At 49.9% G+C, this 17,134-nt stretch overlaps 1 protein-coding gene and 1 long non-coding RNA gene across 7 annotated transcripts in view; one reads left to right on the forward strand and one right to left on the reverse strand.

The window, feature by feature from the left end:
* VDR (vitamin D receptor) overlaps positions 1-8,853 on the forward strand; it is a 54,280-nt gene extending 45,427 nt beyond the window's left edge. For all 4 annotated transcript variants that reach the window (XM_019625822.1, XM_019625818.1, XM_019625821.1 and 1 more), the window contains 3 exons: positions 4,265-4,416; positions 4,607-4,723; positions 6,075-8,853. In XM_019625822.1, the coding sequence (XP_019481367.1) occupies positions 4,265-4,416; positions 4,607-4,723; positions 6,075-6,334 (529 nt within the window). In that variant the 3' untranslated portion in view covers positions 6,335-8,853. The remainder of the gene's footprint in view (positions 1-4,264; positions 4,417-4,606; positions 4,724-6,074) is intronic.
* Positions 8,854-13,230: 4,377 nt separating this feature from the next.
* Positions 13,231-17,134, reverse strand: part of LOC109372519 (uncharacterized) — a 22,724-nt gene continuing 18,820 nt past the window's right edge. For all 3 annotated transcript variants that reach the window (XR_002122061.1, XR_002122060.1, XR_002122059.1), the window contains one exon: positions 13,231-13,382. This is a non-coding gene — a long non-coding RNA (uncharacterized LOC109372519). The remainder of the gene's footprint in view (positions 13,383-17,134) is intronic.

Here is a 17,134-nt window from a genome sequence, read left to right on the forward strand (position 1 = left end):
GCAGACAGGCTGGCAGGCGCAAGACCTGAGTGTCGCCTGTGAGCTCAGCTCTGCACTGGGCCTGGGATTTACCCTCTAGAGCCTTCCCTTGGAACAGACAACACATTCCGCTTAGCACAAGTTCCAACTTTCTCCTCCGCTCTTCAGGTTACTATCTGCAAACTCCATGTGTTCCAAACTCTTGTTTTGTGTAAACAGCTAGAGAAAAAAACACTTCAAGGTGCCGATAGATACATGGTAGCACTCGGCTTTCATTCTGATGCCAAGGGGCAGTCCTCATCTATACAGGGTCCACCTTCCCTGCCTGCTGTGGCGTGGGATGAGAGGGCATCTGATGCCCTGTCCAGATGCTAGGTTAGGTGATCCTAAGTGATAGCTGGGATTGCACATAAGCAGAAACTGTCCTAAAAAGAAAGTCACTCATTTAACCAGACTACCCCATTGTTGCCCCCTCCATTAAACAACCCAAGCCCCTATTTTTCTCCCATGCCCTTGGCCCCTATCCCTTACCCTCGCCACATATACCCTGCCACAAATAGCACTACTAGCCCTACAGTTTCTCTCCCCAAGGATGAACAGAAGTCTGCCCCCTTCCTTCCTTTTCAAGCCTCATTTTCCAGAGTTCCCTAGTCTAGCCCTGCAGCCATGGCCAAAGTGACGTGTATATGAGCAGTCATGGAACTGTCCGTTATTGATGCAAAATTGCTTAACTTGATCCTGAACATGCTTGGGTTGCTTCTCTCTCTTCAGCATGACTTTAGAAGTCTCAGAGCGGAATGTTCTAGTAAAAATGGAGCAGGCCTTGACAAGAGTTCTGGGGGTGGACACTGACGTGGATGCTCTCTGTGACTAGGCAGAGGTGATGTTGAGCCTGGACTGGGACCAGAGCCCAGGTTCCGGTGGGATCCAGGCAAAGCCAGCCCATCAGCCCTCTGGTTCTGCCAATTTCTGCACTTAGGGTTCTGTTTTTCCAAGAAATAAAAATTCAGTGGCTGCGTCCCTGGTGGCTTTGATCTTGCTGCCTATAGGCAGGGGTGGAGGATGTGGGGAGGGCAGGATGAGACTTCTGTGTGGGTGAGTGGGGAATGGGGGCAACAGGCTGAGACTCCAGTGCAGGCATGGGACCAAAGTGGGGTGGGACTGGATGGACTGTACTGGGTGTGAACTGCACTGTGCTGTAGCTTGGATCCTGCTCCTGACTCCCACCTATCCTCCCTCAGACTCTCAGTATGCACCCCACAAATCTCCTTCCCTCAGCACTGCAAAAGAAATGCATAGAGGAAGTGGGTTCAGGAGCAGCATCTAAATGGCCAGGAGCCGTCTTGGATCTGAGAACCAAGGACCACAGGTTTCACTGCTAGGAGAGGTGCACGGGGGACCAGGCCAAACCAGCTGGAGCCCAGCCCTGTGGGCTAAATGCCTTCAACCTCACTGCCATTTTTATTCCCAGGGGCTCCATTTTGGATCAAAGGGGGTCATAGCGATCCCCTCCTCTTATGCCCTTTCCTCTGTATTCACTTGTTCATCTACCCAACCAACCGCTTCCTTACATAAACTGTGAGGGATAAAAGTTGACAAGGACACAGTCTGGTCTCCAGGGGTTTGGTGTCTGATGGAAGAGATAGACGTGTGAACAGCTTCTGTGAGGAGATAAGGGCTCTAAGAGAGGCCTGCTAGAGGAACCGTGAGAATGCAGGCAGGGAGGGGCTGGAGTTGGCCTGGGAGGTGGGAACACCGAGACGCATTTCCAGAGCACATTGCAGGTGCACAGAAGCAGCCACAGGTGTGAAAACTGATCAGGGTATAAATATTATACAGCCTCAGGAAGGAGGGCGGAGCTGGAGCTGGCGCCTATCACAGCAGGAACAAGGTCTCATATGGGTTTCTCCGCCTCCACCTCACCCCCTACACCCCGCCAGCCCTGGTTCTGACTGTGAGCTGCGCTTAGAAATTCCCTGTATTTCTAGTCCATGGGTGATAATTCGAGGTTGTTCTAGGTTTGCTTTCATAGAAGTAGCATGTCCGGATCACAATAGGCAGTGGTCCCCCTGAAATCTCTCTGGCCAAGCACCCATGGGATGTTTGGCCACTTCTGGCCATTCATTTTGAGAAGGCCATCGAACAGAGGGTTATGTAAGGTAACCCTCACGAAATTACTTGTAATAGTAAAAATTAGAAGCAACCATAATGTCACAAAATAGGTGGATAGGAGACTGATTAAGTAACTTACAGTATGTGGATATGATGTAACATTATGCCACCCTCTATGGACTGGGCTAGAGAAATTTTAGTGATGTAAGAAGTGGGACACCGCAGAATTACTATGAACTCGAGTGTGTTTTTTTAGAAAAAGATATTTGCATAGAAGAAAGATAAGAAGGAAATACACCAAAATGTTCATTGTGGTTATGAGTAATTTTTATTTGCTTTTATATATTTTCTGTATTTTCCAAAGATTTAATGATGAACATGTTTTATTTGTATAATGAATTAAAACCCAAATGAGGGCGGTGTTAGTTTTTTTTTTTTAATGTATATTGAGCATATAGAGAAAAGTAACAAGGATGGTGAGATGTCTAGATGCCACATCACTGCGGCTGTCTGTCCTGGAGAAGAGGCAAGGCGTGCGTGGTAGCTTTCTTTAAATAGTTAAAAGGATGTCTATGGCTAGTGGAGAGGTCTGGGTCTGTGTTCCTTGAGAGGACAGAAGTACAAGCAGTGGTTAAGTATGTCATCATGTGGGTGATAGCTCAATAGAAGAAGAGGCTGTTAACCAAGAGCTAATAACGTCCTGGCTGTATCCAGAGGCCGTGAGCTCACTGGCACTGGGAGAATCCTGCAAAGGCTGTGTGATAGCCATGTGTCAGGAATGCTGACAAAGGAATTGGACCACAAAGCCTCTAAGAGGGACCTTCCAACTTTAGTACTTTGTGATTTTCTTTTTCATTGCAAACCCCTTGCTGGTCGTCATCATCTTTTCACAAACCAAAGTGCAGCCACAGAGAGGATGACAGCCTATCTACAGGATATCCAGGCAGAAATATACAGTCAGGAAGAGGAGGGAGGAAAAACCGGAAGCAAATTGATCTGCAGGCCCTGCTGTTTTCCTTGTCATTGTTCAGACAAGCCCAGCTCGTGACTCAGATTAGTGGAACTAGTCATTGGCCTGTTGACTCATCAGCACATATTTAATGACCCTCTTGATGGGCTCAGGGCTGAGTGATCAGTGTGTGGCAGCCCTGAGGTAATTAAGAGGGGGTGCTGGCCCTCAAGTGGCTTACAGTTAAGATCCAGAACAAGCATGTGAAAAACAGAGCCAAGGAGTCCCAAAATCAGTGCACAAGTAATGTAAAGGAATAGCTTCAATTCTGCTGAGGAGAATCGGAGGGTGGGGGCCTCCAAAGGAGACCTCACAAATTCAGGACCAGATAGATGTGGAAGAGAAGGAGAAAGTGTTCTTGGATGCAGCTGTCACATGCTCAAAGTCACAGTGGTATGAGAACACAGCCTCTGCGTGTGGGATAGTCCACAGTTGCTAGAATGGAGGGTTGGTGGAGTTTGCAATGGGAAGGGGTGCTGGAAAGACAGGTTGGAGCCAAGTTATGGAGTATGGCCTTAATCCTGGGGTGTGTGATAATCAGTGAGGATTTCTGAGCACAGGAATATGATACTTTTCGGTAGCCGCTGTAAGAAAGATAAATGACAGATCCAAGAGACTTGACTCCAGGATTCTAGTGGGAGGCAACTGAAAAAAAATGACAGAGCTCTGAACCAGAGAAATCCTGGTGGGCATCTCCAGAGATGTCCTGGAGACAGAGTTGGCTAAGCTTTTCTACTAGGAAGGACTGGAGGACAGGAGGAGGGAGAGGGAAAGAAAGCATGGGAGCTGTTAAAGAGGACTCTGGTCATATCTTTTGTAGATCACCACATTCATGCCATAACCCTGGGAGCTTCCTCACAGGCTCTGTCTCCCTGTCCCTAAAATAGCTCTGTTTGATTACACCTGGGAGACCCTGGCAAGTCACTGGGTTTTCCTTGCCTTAGTAGCTGAGCTACTTCACTTCACTTCTCACCTTGACATACAGTCTTGAGTTGTTCTCCTTAAGAAATAGTCTTTTCTTTCCAGCCAGGCTGCAAACTCCTCAATGGAGAATCCAGGGCACATACTGATCACCTGGCAGTTGTAGACCTGTCAACACACTAATTTGTATGACATGAATGTCTTGATCAATAACCTGACCCTCACCCCTGCCCTCCCCCGCAGAGACCTCAGCTCTGAGGACCAGATTGTGCTGCTGAAGTCAAGTGCCATTGAGGTCATCATGTTGCGCTCCAACCAGTCCTTCACCATGGATGACATGTCCTGGACCTGTGGTGGTCAGGACTACAAGTACCGTGTCAGTGATGTGGCCAAAGGTGAGTCTTGGCTCTGCCTCCACCTTCTCCAGCTCCCAGATTCTGGCCCCACCTCTCCTAGGGTCATGGGCCCCTATCAGGCAGCAACAGGGGGAAAAGAACAACGGTCAGGACTGGTCAAAGATGGAGGTGGGGGAGGCGGGGGGGGCTCCTCAGTTCTGCCCACAAATCTGGCCATCCTCTCTCATAGCTGGACACAACCTGGAGCTGATTGAGCCACTCATCAAGTTCCAGGTGGGGCTGAAGAAGCTGAACTTGCATGAGGAGGAGCATGTCCTGCTCATGGCCATCTGCATTGTCTCCCCAGGTATGGGGCCTAGCCGTGAGGAACTTGGGGACCTGGGATGTGGGGAGTAGAAGGATGAAGCCCTACAGAGAGTCAGCAGGGCAGCCCGGAGGGAGAAGTGAACAAAAGGACAGACAGACCAGGAAACACCTGGTTTCCACAGCCCATATGGTGTGCGTATACTGAGAGATCCCCCACTGCCTTTGGCCTTTCCTATCAAGGCTATTGGTGATTCATAGGTGGGATTCTTAGGTGCTAGATAGATAAGAGCTAGATAAATAAAACCTCAGACAGACCTGGATATTCCCAATATTCAGGCTTTGCTCTTGTGTGAACTGGACTGAACTTCCCTGATACTTGAGGTACCCTGGGGAAGAGGGGCAGGCAACATAAAAAAACCCTGGGGCCTGATGGATGGTTCTACCTAGGCAGTTTACCTGACTAATTTTGGAGGCAGTGTGCTGTGACCCATAAACTCTTCTGCCTGTTTGGGGTGGGAAGAGGGAGAGAGGCTGAGAGGCTGAGGAGGAGGTTATTGTGGTCCTAGGGATGTTATATTGGTGATGAGGCCCAAAGGGGGTAGCCCTGCCTCAGTCTCGACTGTGCTCAGGGAACAAGTGAGCAGCAGCCTCTACCTAGAGATGCTGGGGACCCAAGGAATGGACATGGGCTACTCTCCCCTTTCCACCCAGCATTCATTCATTAATTCATACGTACACTCAGCAATGATTTATTGAGCGTATAGTGGTGCTGTGATGGGCATAGGGATTCAGCAGCAAACAAGACTTCTCTCTCATGAAGTGTAAGAGGAGACACTAAACAAATATTATTTAACAACTAATTTCTAATGTCAGGAGAGTTTAAAAAATAAAGAAGTATGTGATACTACAGCAGGGTATAATAGAAGGAAGGAACCTGATGTAGTCTGGGGCATGGAGGTAGGGAGTCACCAGGAATGGCCTTCTTGAGGAAGGTGTTTTAAACTGTTACCTAAAGCATCAGTCAGAGTCAGGCAAAGGTAAACTACTGAGTTCCAGGCAGAGGGAACACAAATGTGAATCTGGAGTCCAAAGAGCATGGTACATCAGAATCCTGATGGAAGGATGGAGTGTAGAGACGGAGGGAGAGGGGTGAGGTGGGTACAGGGCCAGATGGGCCCATAAAAGGACCTGGGGCTTGCTCCTAAATGCAATGGGAAGTGGTTGAGGGGTTTTAAAGAGTACTGTGATGTCACAGGTCAGTAGCCATACAGGGGTGACTTAGGAGGTTGCGTGTCTGTCTGTGTGGACTGAAGGGTGGTGGGGAGATTGAACAGTAAGAGACATGGCTCAGAGCTCCTGTGCCTCCTCCTCCCATATCCCTATGCCCACAGACCGTCCTGGGGTGCAGGACGCTGCTCTGATCGAGGCCATCCAGGACCGCCTGTCCAACACGCTGCAGACCTATATCCGTTGTCGCCACCCGCCTCCAGGCAGCCATCTGCTGTATGCCAAGATGATCCAGAAGCTGGCTGACCTGCGTAGCCTCAACGAGGAGCACTCCAAGCAGTACCGCTGCCTCTCCTTCCAGCCTGAGTGCAGCATGAAGCTCACGCCCCTTGTGCTTGAGGTGTTTGGCAATGAGATCTCCTGACCAGAGCAGCCTGCGGTGGCACCTGGGTGGGGCTGCTCGGCTGGGGCCATGTGCTCAGGCCTGGGGCTGGCTGCTGTCCAGTAGCCCTCCCCACCCCCTCTCAAGTTCAGCCCCTCCTCTCCCACCTCTCCTTCCTGCCCAGCTCAGCCTCTCTCCTGCCAAACCTAACACCAGGTCCCCACTTCCTGCAGGCCACAGGCTGTCCCCAGTCCCTCGAGACCTCAATCATGAGGAATTGCCATTTATTTGACAGAAAGACTCAAGTAGGGGCAGAGAGTAGAGACTGAAGACAGAGCCTCTCCCTGGGATGCCCCCACCACTCCAGAAGTGGCTACTGGCTGGTGCCCAGGATAAGGGCAGGCAGGAGAAATGCACCCATTCCTCAGGGACAGATGCCTGTACATCCCCCTGCTCCAGGCCCACATGTCCAGAGCCTGGTGGGGATCTCCCTCCCCCTGCTCCACCCATGATAAATATCTGGCCACAACCCCCACCTGACCCTCACCTCATCCTGCCTCCAGTCTGTGCTTTTCTGCCATGATGGGGCCTTCTTCCTCTGCCTTCCCACCCTGGCCTGTCTAGGATACTCACTGCCAAGAATGACCAAAAACAGGGTTTCTAAGGTCATAACTCCCCCACTCCCACCTCTGCTGGCCAAAGTGCCTAACCCCTCAGTGCCCACCCTCAGCCATTAGCATGGTAACATTCTCCTCGGAAGTAGCTATGGTAAGATGGACTTTCTCCCCATGACTGGGGCCACTGGCCAAGAACCCAACTGCTGAGAGACACAAAGGGAAGAAATCAGGGCCCAGGCAGTGGGGACAGGCAAACCCAGCCTCACAGAAGAGTAGTAGATGGTGGCCACAGCTGTCCCTGTCACCAAGCCCATGGCTCTTTGGCCTGGACCTAAAGAGTTAGTTGAGGCAGGAGCTCTCCTTCCAGCAATCCATGTGGCAGGACTGAATTGCCCCCAGGTTGCAGAGAAGCATGAGCATTGTCCTCACTCTCCCCTGCCAGTGCCTTACCTCCCGCCCCAGAGAGAATCTCCCATTGCAGCCTCCGGCGCTGGTGGGGCCTCACCCTAAGATGGCCAAGGGTGACACAGAGATCAGCCTACTCTCCCAAGTGCCTCACAGTCTGGAAAAGCAGTGTCCACTCTGCTTACTGATGGGAGCCACGTCTTTTCCACCTGGTGGGGTAGAATAGAGGTGAAGAACTTCCAGACCCCAACAGCCTAAGTCATGCTCTACCTGACTGCAAAGTGTAGCTCTAAGATGGCGGTTCCCCTTGGAGAGCCAGGAGATGGTCCTCTGAGACCTCAGGGTGGGTGGAGGGAGAGCGGGCTGGCCTCTGGTGGCTAGTCAGAGAGCCTTTAGGAGTGGAGTCTTCTTAGTCTCACCTCACCACCCCAAAGTCAGGAGCCGACTGGGGGACCAGGAGGAGTGAGGAACATACCTTCAAACTCCATGTTCTCCATAGCCAGACCAGCCCAGGATATGGGAACTCTTGGTCTGTTTACTCTGGGATGGAGTTCCTTGTTGAGTGAGTTGTAGGTATGTGCGACCAACACAGAGAGGGTCGTTCCAGGAACCACAAAGCGTCCTTCAGATTGTTACTTGAGTTTGGGGAACACAGCCACATTCAACGTCTAAGCATGGAGGAGTTCATGTCAGTAAGGTACCCCCTCCACCTGCATCTGTTGTCCCCTGAAAATCCTGGGAGCAATCCAACCAAGGCCAAAGTTGTCAGTGTCCACCTGGCCCAGTGTTTTTTCAGGTGGGAAAACATCTGATGGCCACGTTCCTTATTGCAGAATACCATCCTTATGGCTGAATCTTATGTTTATTAGATATGAGTTATTTTCAGAATCAGATTCCATTTTGTTCGACATTCTAATATAGCGGGTAGTAGGCACCACTGATTAAGAGATATTTATGGGGGGGTTGACTTATATTGTGAAAATTCTATATATTAATTATTTTTGTTGTTGTTATTTTATAAATCAGGGAGAGCCTTGTTGTTTGATTTTAGCTGCAGCACACAAGAACACATCGGTCCAGCTTCCTATTCAGTGGGAGAAAAGGCTTGAAAATCACTAAACTTGTTCAACCCCCTTGTTAAAGAAAACTGACGCTTAGAGGAGGGCGTGACTCATCCAAACTCATATAACTAGTTAGAAGTATCACCAGGACTGGACCCCGACTGTGGACTTATGGTCCAGTGCTCTTTTCACTATACCACGCTTGAGCTCAGACCCCGTTTCCTATTCCCCCAGGGGTTGACTGTCCCTTGGAGGAAGTGCTGGATTTGAGACAGAGCAAGTCTAGATCCCAAACCTCTGCCTTCCTTCCCTGGGTTGTCACCCTGCTGACCCACCAGGAGGATGAGGGACACCTCAGCCTGTGTCTCAATGTGAATCAGACCCCCTACCCCCAATGTGGCCCTGGCAAGATGGGGTCTCTGCCTCAGCCCTGTATAATGCTGTTGCCTTATCAATAAAGTGCATTTGTCTTTGTAATGCCTCCACCTTCCCGGCTCTCTCTCTCTCTCTCTGGCCCTCCCTTCTCCAGGAACTGGTCACACGAGAACAATAGCTCCTCAGCGCTGGAACCCACAACAACCCAGCCCACTTCCCAAGGGGAGTCTGAGAGTTAGGAGGGGGAAAAAAGGAAAAGTGAGGTTTCATGGGGCTGAATTGGGAGAAAATGTGATTATCATCTATTCTGCTTTACAATGAGAGAAGATGAAGGTAGATGTTTATAAATCTAAAACTTGTAAAGTATTATCAGAAACCCAGGAAAGTGTGAGCACCAAGAGGCCAAATAAAGGTTCTAGGAGACAGGAAAACCCTTCTGCTGCCTAACTGGAAGCCAGTGGGGGAATCGAAGTGAGGCCAACAAGGAAGTTTGGAATGTATGACAGGCCCAGTGGAAGCAGCAAAAGCAAGCTTTAAACAGTGCCTCCTGAGTTACTGCTAAAGAGGGAAATAAAAAAGACTGTCAGAAATTTGTCAAAAAAACCAGTGAAGAAAATTTTGCTTACGGTAATAAAAATAGCTCATACTTACATTGCACTCACTATGTGGCAAGTAAATATTGCTGTAAATAAGTGCTTTATGCAAACCAACTTGCTCTATCATTATGAGGACCTCAGGGGAGATGGACTACCATTTCCCCCACTTGACAGAGGGGATAACTTGCCCACAGCCACATGGGTGAAGAAATGAGCTTTGAACCCTTGACAGCTGGCTCCAGAAGCCATTAACAAAGTGCTACAATCCTACACTGCTTCCTACTGAGTTGAGTGGCCTGGCAGGTGACCATCTTGCCAGCTCTCTGCTAAAGAGGATGTAAGGGAGGTCTTCCCATTTTTAAAGTGGGCCCTGAGATGGGAGAATGGATCAACCAGTGCTCAATTCTCAGGAAGTGTTCAGGTATATGTGCTGCATCCCCTCAGGCACTTATCTGAGCACCTCAAGGATGAAAAGCAGGCAACAGTTGACAAAAACATGTCTTGTATTTGAAATGGCTGTTGCGCCAGTGATAAAGGATTGCAGCCAACTCCTGTACATACCCAGCAACTCCCAAGGGACCCAGAGGAGCCAACGCACCCTCCTCTGCAAAAATAGCCCACCAAAGACACAGCATAGTGATCTGCAAATGGGGAAATCATGCCTAATCAATGTATTTATTTAGGATAAATGGGCCTGGGAATCTGGGAATATGATTTACTTTCATTTTTCAGAAGTATCTAAAAAGATTTCAAACCCAACGATTTCAAACCACATGTGTCAGTGGGGGATGGGATGGGAGTAGAAGAATTGTGGATGAGGCTTGAGGGCTGTTTTGTTATGAAAAATGAATGGACTTAGAGAAAGGAAATCAACAGCTGCTTAAACGCACATATCTCTGGCTGGGGAAGCATGAGAAAGACATTCTTAGAAACTTAGGAGAATCTTATTCAGCATTCTGTAGATGACCTAGAGGAAAGCAAACTCTCTAAGGCTGCGTGTTACAATGAACTGTTTCAGGGAAACTGAGAGGAGCTTACAGTTAGGATAAAGTGATTTTAAGATTTCACGTTCCAACTTTGGTTCTACACGTGTGCTGTTCAATACAGTAGCCACATGTGACTATTTCAATTAATTACAATTATTTATTTTTTAATTAATTAATTACAATTAAATACAACCAAACACTTAGCACTTTAGCTGCACTAGCCACAATTCCACTACTCAGCAGCCCCAGGATTACCAGGATGAACAGTGCAGATCCAAACATTTCTGTCACCGCACGGGTCAGCACAACACATTCTTCCCTAATTGTGGATGATGCGCTCCTGTTGATCTGTTGGGCAGACAGCCCCTAGACTGTTCAACATCATGTAGGAGATATGTATGCTGCTACCTCACTGCTGTGAACAGGCCTGCAAAAGGCGCATAAAGGAAAAACACCTCCCAGGCCGTGAGGTGGATAGGCTCAGAGCTTCACGTGGCAGAAACACAGGTAGGTCAGTGGTGTGCCGGGAAATGTTGATTCTTTCTGGGGGCAAGCAAACGGGGCCTGCCTGGAGTGGCCAGAGCCCTCAGGTCAGTGTCTCTAGCTTCTGCTGGAACTCCCTGGAGGCTGTCTATGCAGTGTGGGGTCTGCCTGCCTGCCCCATGGCCCCGCAGGGCACAAGGGTGATGAGTGACATCTGGCATCCTCAGCATGACCGAGGAGACGCCTCATCAGGTGGACACCCTATTGACGACTAGCACTTATTGTGGACAAGAAGCCTGTGAGGCCCCTGGAGGAGTCTGTGTTCCAAGAGGCCAAGAAGCACAGGGGAGTGTGGAGCAGTGGTTGGGGGGGGGGGCGGTGATTTGGGAGGTGGGGTTCCCTGCTCCTGACGGCTGCTCTGAATCTCTGTGTTCAGACATATCGCATATGATACATGAGGTAGTATTGCAAGTTAGGTCCCAGGGAAGCGGACTTTGAAGTGTAGGTTGAAGTGCAGGGTATTCTTTTCCTAAATCATCTTGAACTTCACCACTAGGTGGTGCTACTGCCCTACAGGGATAGGTTTGAGCTGCCGGCTCAGCCTCTCTCTCTCCCATTTCCTCCCTCTATCCCCCACTCCCGCCCTTTCTGTATCTCTGTGAAGCTGACTGAGTCCCTGCTACTGCGGGCACCTGGTAGTGTTCACTGGTCCTCACACCAAGGACCAAGCAAAACGGATAAGGGGCCTGCTCTCTGGCTTCCCAGGCCACCTCCAGTGTCACAGCCAGGGAAGAATCGGACACACCTTATTTAGTCAAAGGCACTCTAAGACTGAGCTCTTTTGTGCCTGGAGGCTCTGAGCACCCTCCATGCTGGCTCCAGGTTCCCTCTGAGGTCCAGCCTTGTTGTGCAGTCCTTCCAATGTTTCCAAGTACAGACACAGCACTGAACTCAGTGCTAGGGCTACGGCGATGAATAAGACAGTCGCTGCCCCTAAGAAAGGCACGGTCCAGAGGGAGAAGACAGGTCATCACCATACAGCACAAGCAGAAGCCTCAAAGCTAACACTTAACAGCATGAACTCCTGCATCTCTGTCCTGACTCTGCCACTTGCTACCTGGATGATCTTGGACAAGTTGCTTAACGTTTTTGAGCCTCAGAGTCTTCATCTATACAACAGCAACAATAATAGTACCTCCTTCCAGGTTTGTTGTTGTGATATAATCTGTGTAAAGCTTTTATCGCGCTACCTGGATGTAGCCATAACTCCTAAATGCTGACCAGCATTATTATCATGTTGCAGAGGCATGGTCAAGTAAACTTTCATCAAGGGCTGAACTGCTTTCACACTCTGACCACCGGTCCTTGCTGGGCTCTCTGAACTGGCCCAGGGCCCATCCTTTAGACCTCAGCCTCAGAAGCTATGGTCTCCTTCCTGTTCTATGAGTATCTACCGGAGTTGGAGGAAGGCATCATTTTGCCATCTGGTCACCAAGGGGAGTGGGGGGTGGGCCCCAACTGAAACAGCTCCGCCTGGAGAGAAAAGTGTGGGAAAGAGATAGGAAGGCAGGCACACGTGGAAACATGTGGAACACGTGGAACCCTAGCTAATACTGTCCCCAAGTTCTCTTTCAATTATGGCCTTTCTTTAACAACTTCGCTACTCCAATGACCATTGCCACCCCACCTCACTGCACACATAACCGACCCGTAATTAATGTCAGCGTTCTCTGGGAAGAAGTGGCTCATGCCTGATGAAGGGGAACCCAAATAAGCTTCAAAAGCAGGCTTTCTCCGTGTGTTTGTTGTGTCATTGTTTCCCTCTCTTTTTTAAAAATTTTATTGGGGAACAGTGTGTTTTTCCAGGATCCATCAGCTCCAAGTCGAGTGGTTGTTTCAATCTGGTTGTGTGTGTGTGGGGGGGGGGTGCGCAACTCAGTGGCCCATGTGGGAATCGAACTGGCAACCTTGATGTTATGAGCCTGCGCTCTAACCACCTGAGCTAACCTGCCGCCCCTGTTTCTCATGTTTGACCCCCGTGCTTACTGCACCCCTGCTTCTTTGGAGAGGTACAAAGCCCACGATGATCAGGTCTGTCTGCCTCTCAGGGTCACCTGTCACTGTCCAGGCATTGAAACTCAAGCCACTGCTGCCTCCAACCACTTGCACCTCCGTGGCTGGGCTCCACTCCAGTGGTTCTCAAATGTTTTGGTCTTGGGATCCCTTCACACTATTAAAAATAAGGACCTGAAAGAGCTTTTGTTTCTGTGGGTTATACCCATCAATATTTTACCATGTTAGAAATTTAAGTGGAGAAATGTTTAAAATATGTATTAAAAATTTTAAATAACAACAATGACTATATTACAAGTTAACGTTAAAAAACAAGTTTTATTACAACAAACTTTTCCCAAAGCAGAACAAATGTAGTGACAAGAGGCTATGGTTTTGTAGTCTTGTGAAACTCTTTAATGCCTGGTTTACTAGAAGGCAGCTAGATTCTCATATCTGGTTTTGCATTCCATCTGTTAGGCTATCACACATCATGGAGCCTCTGGAAAACTCCTCTGTACGCAAGTGAGAGAATGAGAGTTCAAAAGGCAAATAATGTCTTAGTATTATTGTAAAAATAGTTTTGACCTTGCAGAGCCCCTAAGTGTGGCTCAGGGACCCACAGGGGGTCCCCAGATGACACTCTGAGACCCATAATGTACACTTTTACACGCACTATTTCCTTAGTTCTACATACCACCACCACCCCTTTCTCTCTATCCTCCAGTTTTCTCAGTTGTGCAAACTCCCACTGCTCCTTCAATTTACAGCTCAGGTTTTATGTCTTTCATAAATCCTTCCCTGAACTTCACCAGCCGGTACCCCCGGTTGCCCCATTTGGGTAGAATTGTGCACTCTATTGTAGAACGAAGTGTACATTGTAGTGAGTTTTACATTTCTGTTTTGGCTTCAGGGCTCCCTTCCAGATTGGAACAAAGGAGGGAGGGCTTCCACAAATGTAGCTGAATTAATGGATGGATGAATGAATGAATGCAAGGCCATGCTACCCACTTCTGTTATCATCTGAAAGACCTGATCTTCACAAGAGATTTCAAGTTAAAAAAAATTCCGCTTGGGTCCCTGTTAGAAAATGAGATGCAAACAGACTTATGCAAATTTAAACACCTTCCCTTGAACTTTGGAAACTGAGAAGTTAAGTCCCTGTGGCTTCAGAACCCACATGCTAACTACCGTTCCCTAAAGCATGTTACATCTCCCTCATTCTGTATGTGGACAGTTTGGGTTTGGAACCAAAATGCAGAATTAGCATTTATCCCTAGTCATGTTTTTCTGATTTTATTTATCTTAGCCTGCTAAATCTTTGAATCCTCATTTTATCACCCACTATTCTGATCATCTCTCCTGGCCTTGCATCTTCCAAAACTGGGGTCTGCAGACCACGCACAGAGTTGACTGAGACAGAGCCATAGGCTATGCCCTCCTGCAGGTTGGCATCAGCGCATTTTGGTTCAGTTGCCCAAGACCTCACTGGGAGCCAGGGAAGGGGGCATGTAATGAGGGACTGAGTCTCATTAGGGAGTGTTTGGAAAGACCCAGGTACCCACTGGAATTTGAGGAACTTGTCAATGCTTCTGCACCCCCCCCCCCTTCCTCAGGACCCAACAGTTTCACCCCAAGTCTGGACAGATCCTTGTGGAATGAGACCAGATCTGAGCCAAGGATCAGCGATCCAGGGATATCTGATATAAGGAGTGCAGGAAGAGGTAGATCAAGTATCAAATTCCAAGCTGGATTGTTTTGCAAATTCTGTGTGAGCTGGACTCAGGGAGGAAAGGCCCAGTCTCCTAGATACTGGTTGCTGAGAGGAGAAAGGCAGTGGGCAGCGGCAGAGCTCTCACCTCTGTGGGGAATGGAGAAATCATGCATAGCACAGGCTGGCAGCCCTTATTTAGCTCCATGGGGCCTCCCCACTCTGCCCTTTTCACTTACACTCAGAATCCTACAGGGCATCTGGAAAGGCCTGTGCCACCCTGACCCAACCCCATCTAATTAAAAACCCTGTAGATGCCTGTGAATACCTGTGGCAGCTGGCATGGGGCTAAGGTGTGGAGAGGGCAGGGGCCCCAACTACATGTTTGCCTGGTTTCTGTTTCTCCATTTGCCCACTGGACCAAGCAGCCCATCAGAAAAGGCTCAGCCACCGAGGGCAGCCCAGCCTGAGTGTGGAGGACTGAGCACCAGGTTGAGTGCCAGGGAAACCCCTTCCTGGCATCCCCTCTGTTTCCTCCATTCCGGCCCCCCCCCCAATTCCACTGATTTAAATTTCTCCCCCTCTCCCACCTTGGAGCGTAGGGGGAGTGGCAGGAAGGGGATGGTGGAAGAGCCCTGGCTGATAAAGGGGATGCAGAGAGGTGATAAAGGGGATGGGAGAGAAGTCAACCCCACTTCCTCTCTGATAGGGACCCCACCCCAAGGGGCTCCCTGCCTTCTGCTGTTCTGACAGGAAGGCCTTGAGGTGGTAGAGGAGTGGGTGGGAGGGGAGGGAACACTGCCCTTGGGCAGGACAGCACTGGCTTGGAAGATGACCGTTCCTTGTTGGTTCACTTGGTTGTTAGTTCGTTCTTTGAGCAAGTGCTTACCAGTGCTCCTCCTACCCTGAGCCAGTGGAGTGCCAGGCGGTGAGGGCTGCAAAGGAAAATGGAGCTCAGGTGCTCTCCCACCTCCTCTCCCCACCACTCCCCAGCCTTGGGGGAAGCGGCCAAGGTAGTGGAAGAGAGCATGGACTTTACAAGTAGCTCGCCCTGAATCCTGACCATGTCTCTCACTAGCTATGTAACTTGGGGAAAGGACTTGAACTTCCCGGGCCTTGGTTTCCTCCTCTATGAATGGGGACGTAAGGTCTTTGTGAAGATAACATGAAGGCAGGCTTACAGCATGGGGCCCAGCAGGGCCTCATCTAGGGTAGCAGGTGAGAACAGCAGAAACAGCATTGAGGGGAAGGCCTGAACTCACTTTTTTGACTGCTGGCACTGTGTACTTCTTCTGTTTCTCTTCCATAAAGCGACGATAATAATGGTACCTACTTCAATGGAGTTGTGAAGACTAAATGAGTTCATATACAACATTCAGAATTGTGCCTGGCAAGTAGTAAGTGCTTGATAACTATTAGCCTTTATTATTATCATTCTCATCACCATCTGGGGATCCTTGCCTCTAACCAAGATATCCTTCTATAAGGAGCACCTTCCTCCCAACATACACGCACTCCAAGTCCAGGCAGGAGGAGGCATGGAGGTTGGAACTCACAGTTGGGCCCTCTTGTGAAGAATCAAGCTAGCACCTGGGTGGTGCTCACAGCCCAGCTCCACACACGCAGCCCCAGCTCCATGTTCCACAGGGCACCATCTGTCTTGAGTGGAGGCGCTGGTGGGGGAAAGCTGGCTGAGAGGCGCCTGGGCCTAGGGCCCCCTGTTCCAGGCCAGGCCTCTGCTCCACCCCATTATCTCCTCCTGCAAAGCCTCCTCCACCCGTCAACCCCCAACCGAGATTATAGACCCTCAACTGTCTCCAACTGCTCTGATTCAGGGATAAGGCTGGATTTTCATCCCCACTCCTCACAGCCCGTCACCCCCACCTTCGCCACGCGGTGTTGAACGGGGCCTGCCTGCTTCTCTGGGAGCTGGAGAGCTGGAGGAGCAGGTGTCCCAGGGGCTGGGGGACCAAGGGCTGGGTGGCAGGAGTAACTCTCTTGGTGGCCTCCAGAGTTCGTCTTGTCAAGGAGGAAAGCCAGTCTCTGATGGAGAGGGATCTGGAAGTCTCCCTGGGTCCCCCTGTTGATTCAGTGCCATTCAATCTTTTTTGTCTCTGCCTCTGTGTCTACAGGCCGCTTCTGCAGTTTCTGCCTCTCTCAGGCAGCTCTTCCCCCACCCCCAGAGCACACCTGGCTCCTCACATCAGATAACCCAACCACAGCAACTCCCCTCACCCAGCCCCGCTTCCAGCAGCCCCCTCCTCGCCCCTAGCCCTCTTCCTCCCCCGCCTCCCCCACTTTGCAGCTCCTAGCTCACCTAGATCCCCCTGGGGAGGGCTGGGGCCCCCCAAAGCCTTACAGCCTTACTGGGTAGTGAGGGTGTGAAAGACAACTCTTCTTACCCCCCAACACAAAAACAAACACATGTTCACACACAGTGGAAACTCTATACCCCTGTGCCCTGTAGGAAACAGAGTGAGGGCGAGGGACTCAAGGACCAGCCCTGAAGCGTAAGGAAAATCCAGCCCGAGGAAGTGAGGGGGTGGGGGAGGGGGT

Source organism: Hipposideros armiger, unplaced genomic scaffold, assembly GCF_001890085.2.
Source record: "Hipposideros armiger isolate ML-2016 unplaced genomic scaffold, ASM189008v1 scaffold_640, whole genome shotgun sequence".
Classification (NCBI taxonomy): Eukaryota; Metazoa; Chordata; class Mammalia; order Chiroptera; family Hipposideridae; genus Hipposideros; species Hipposideros armiger.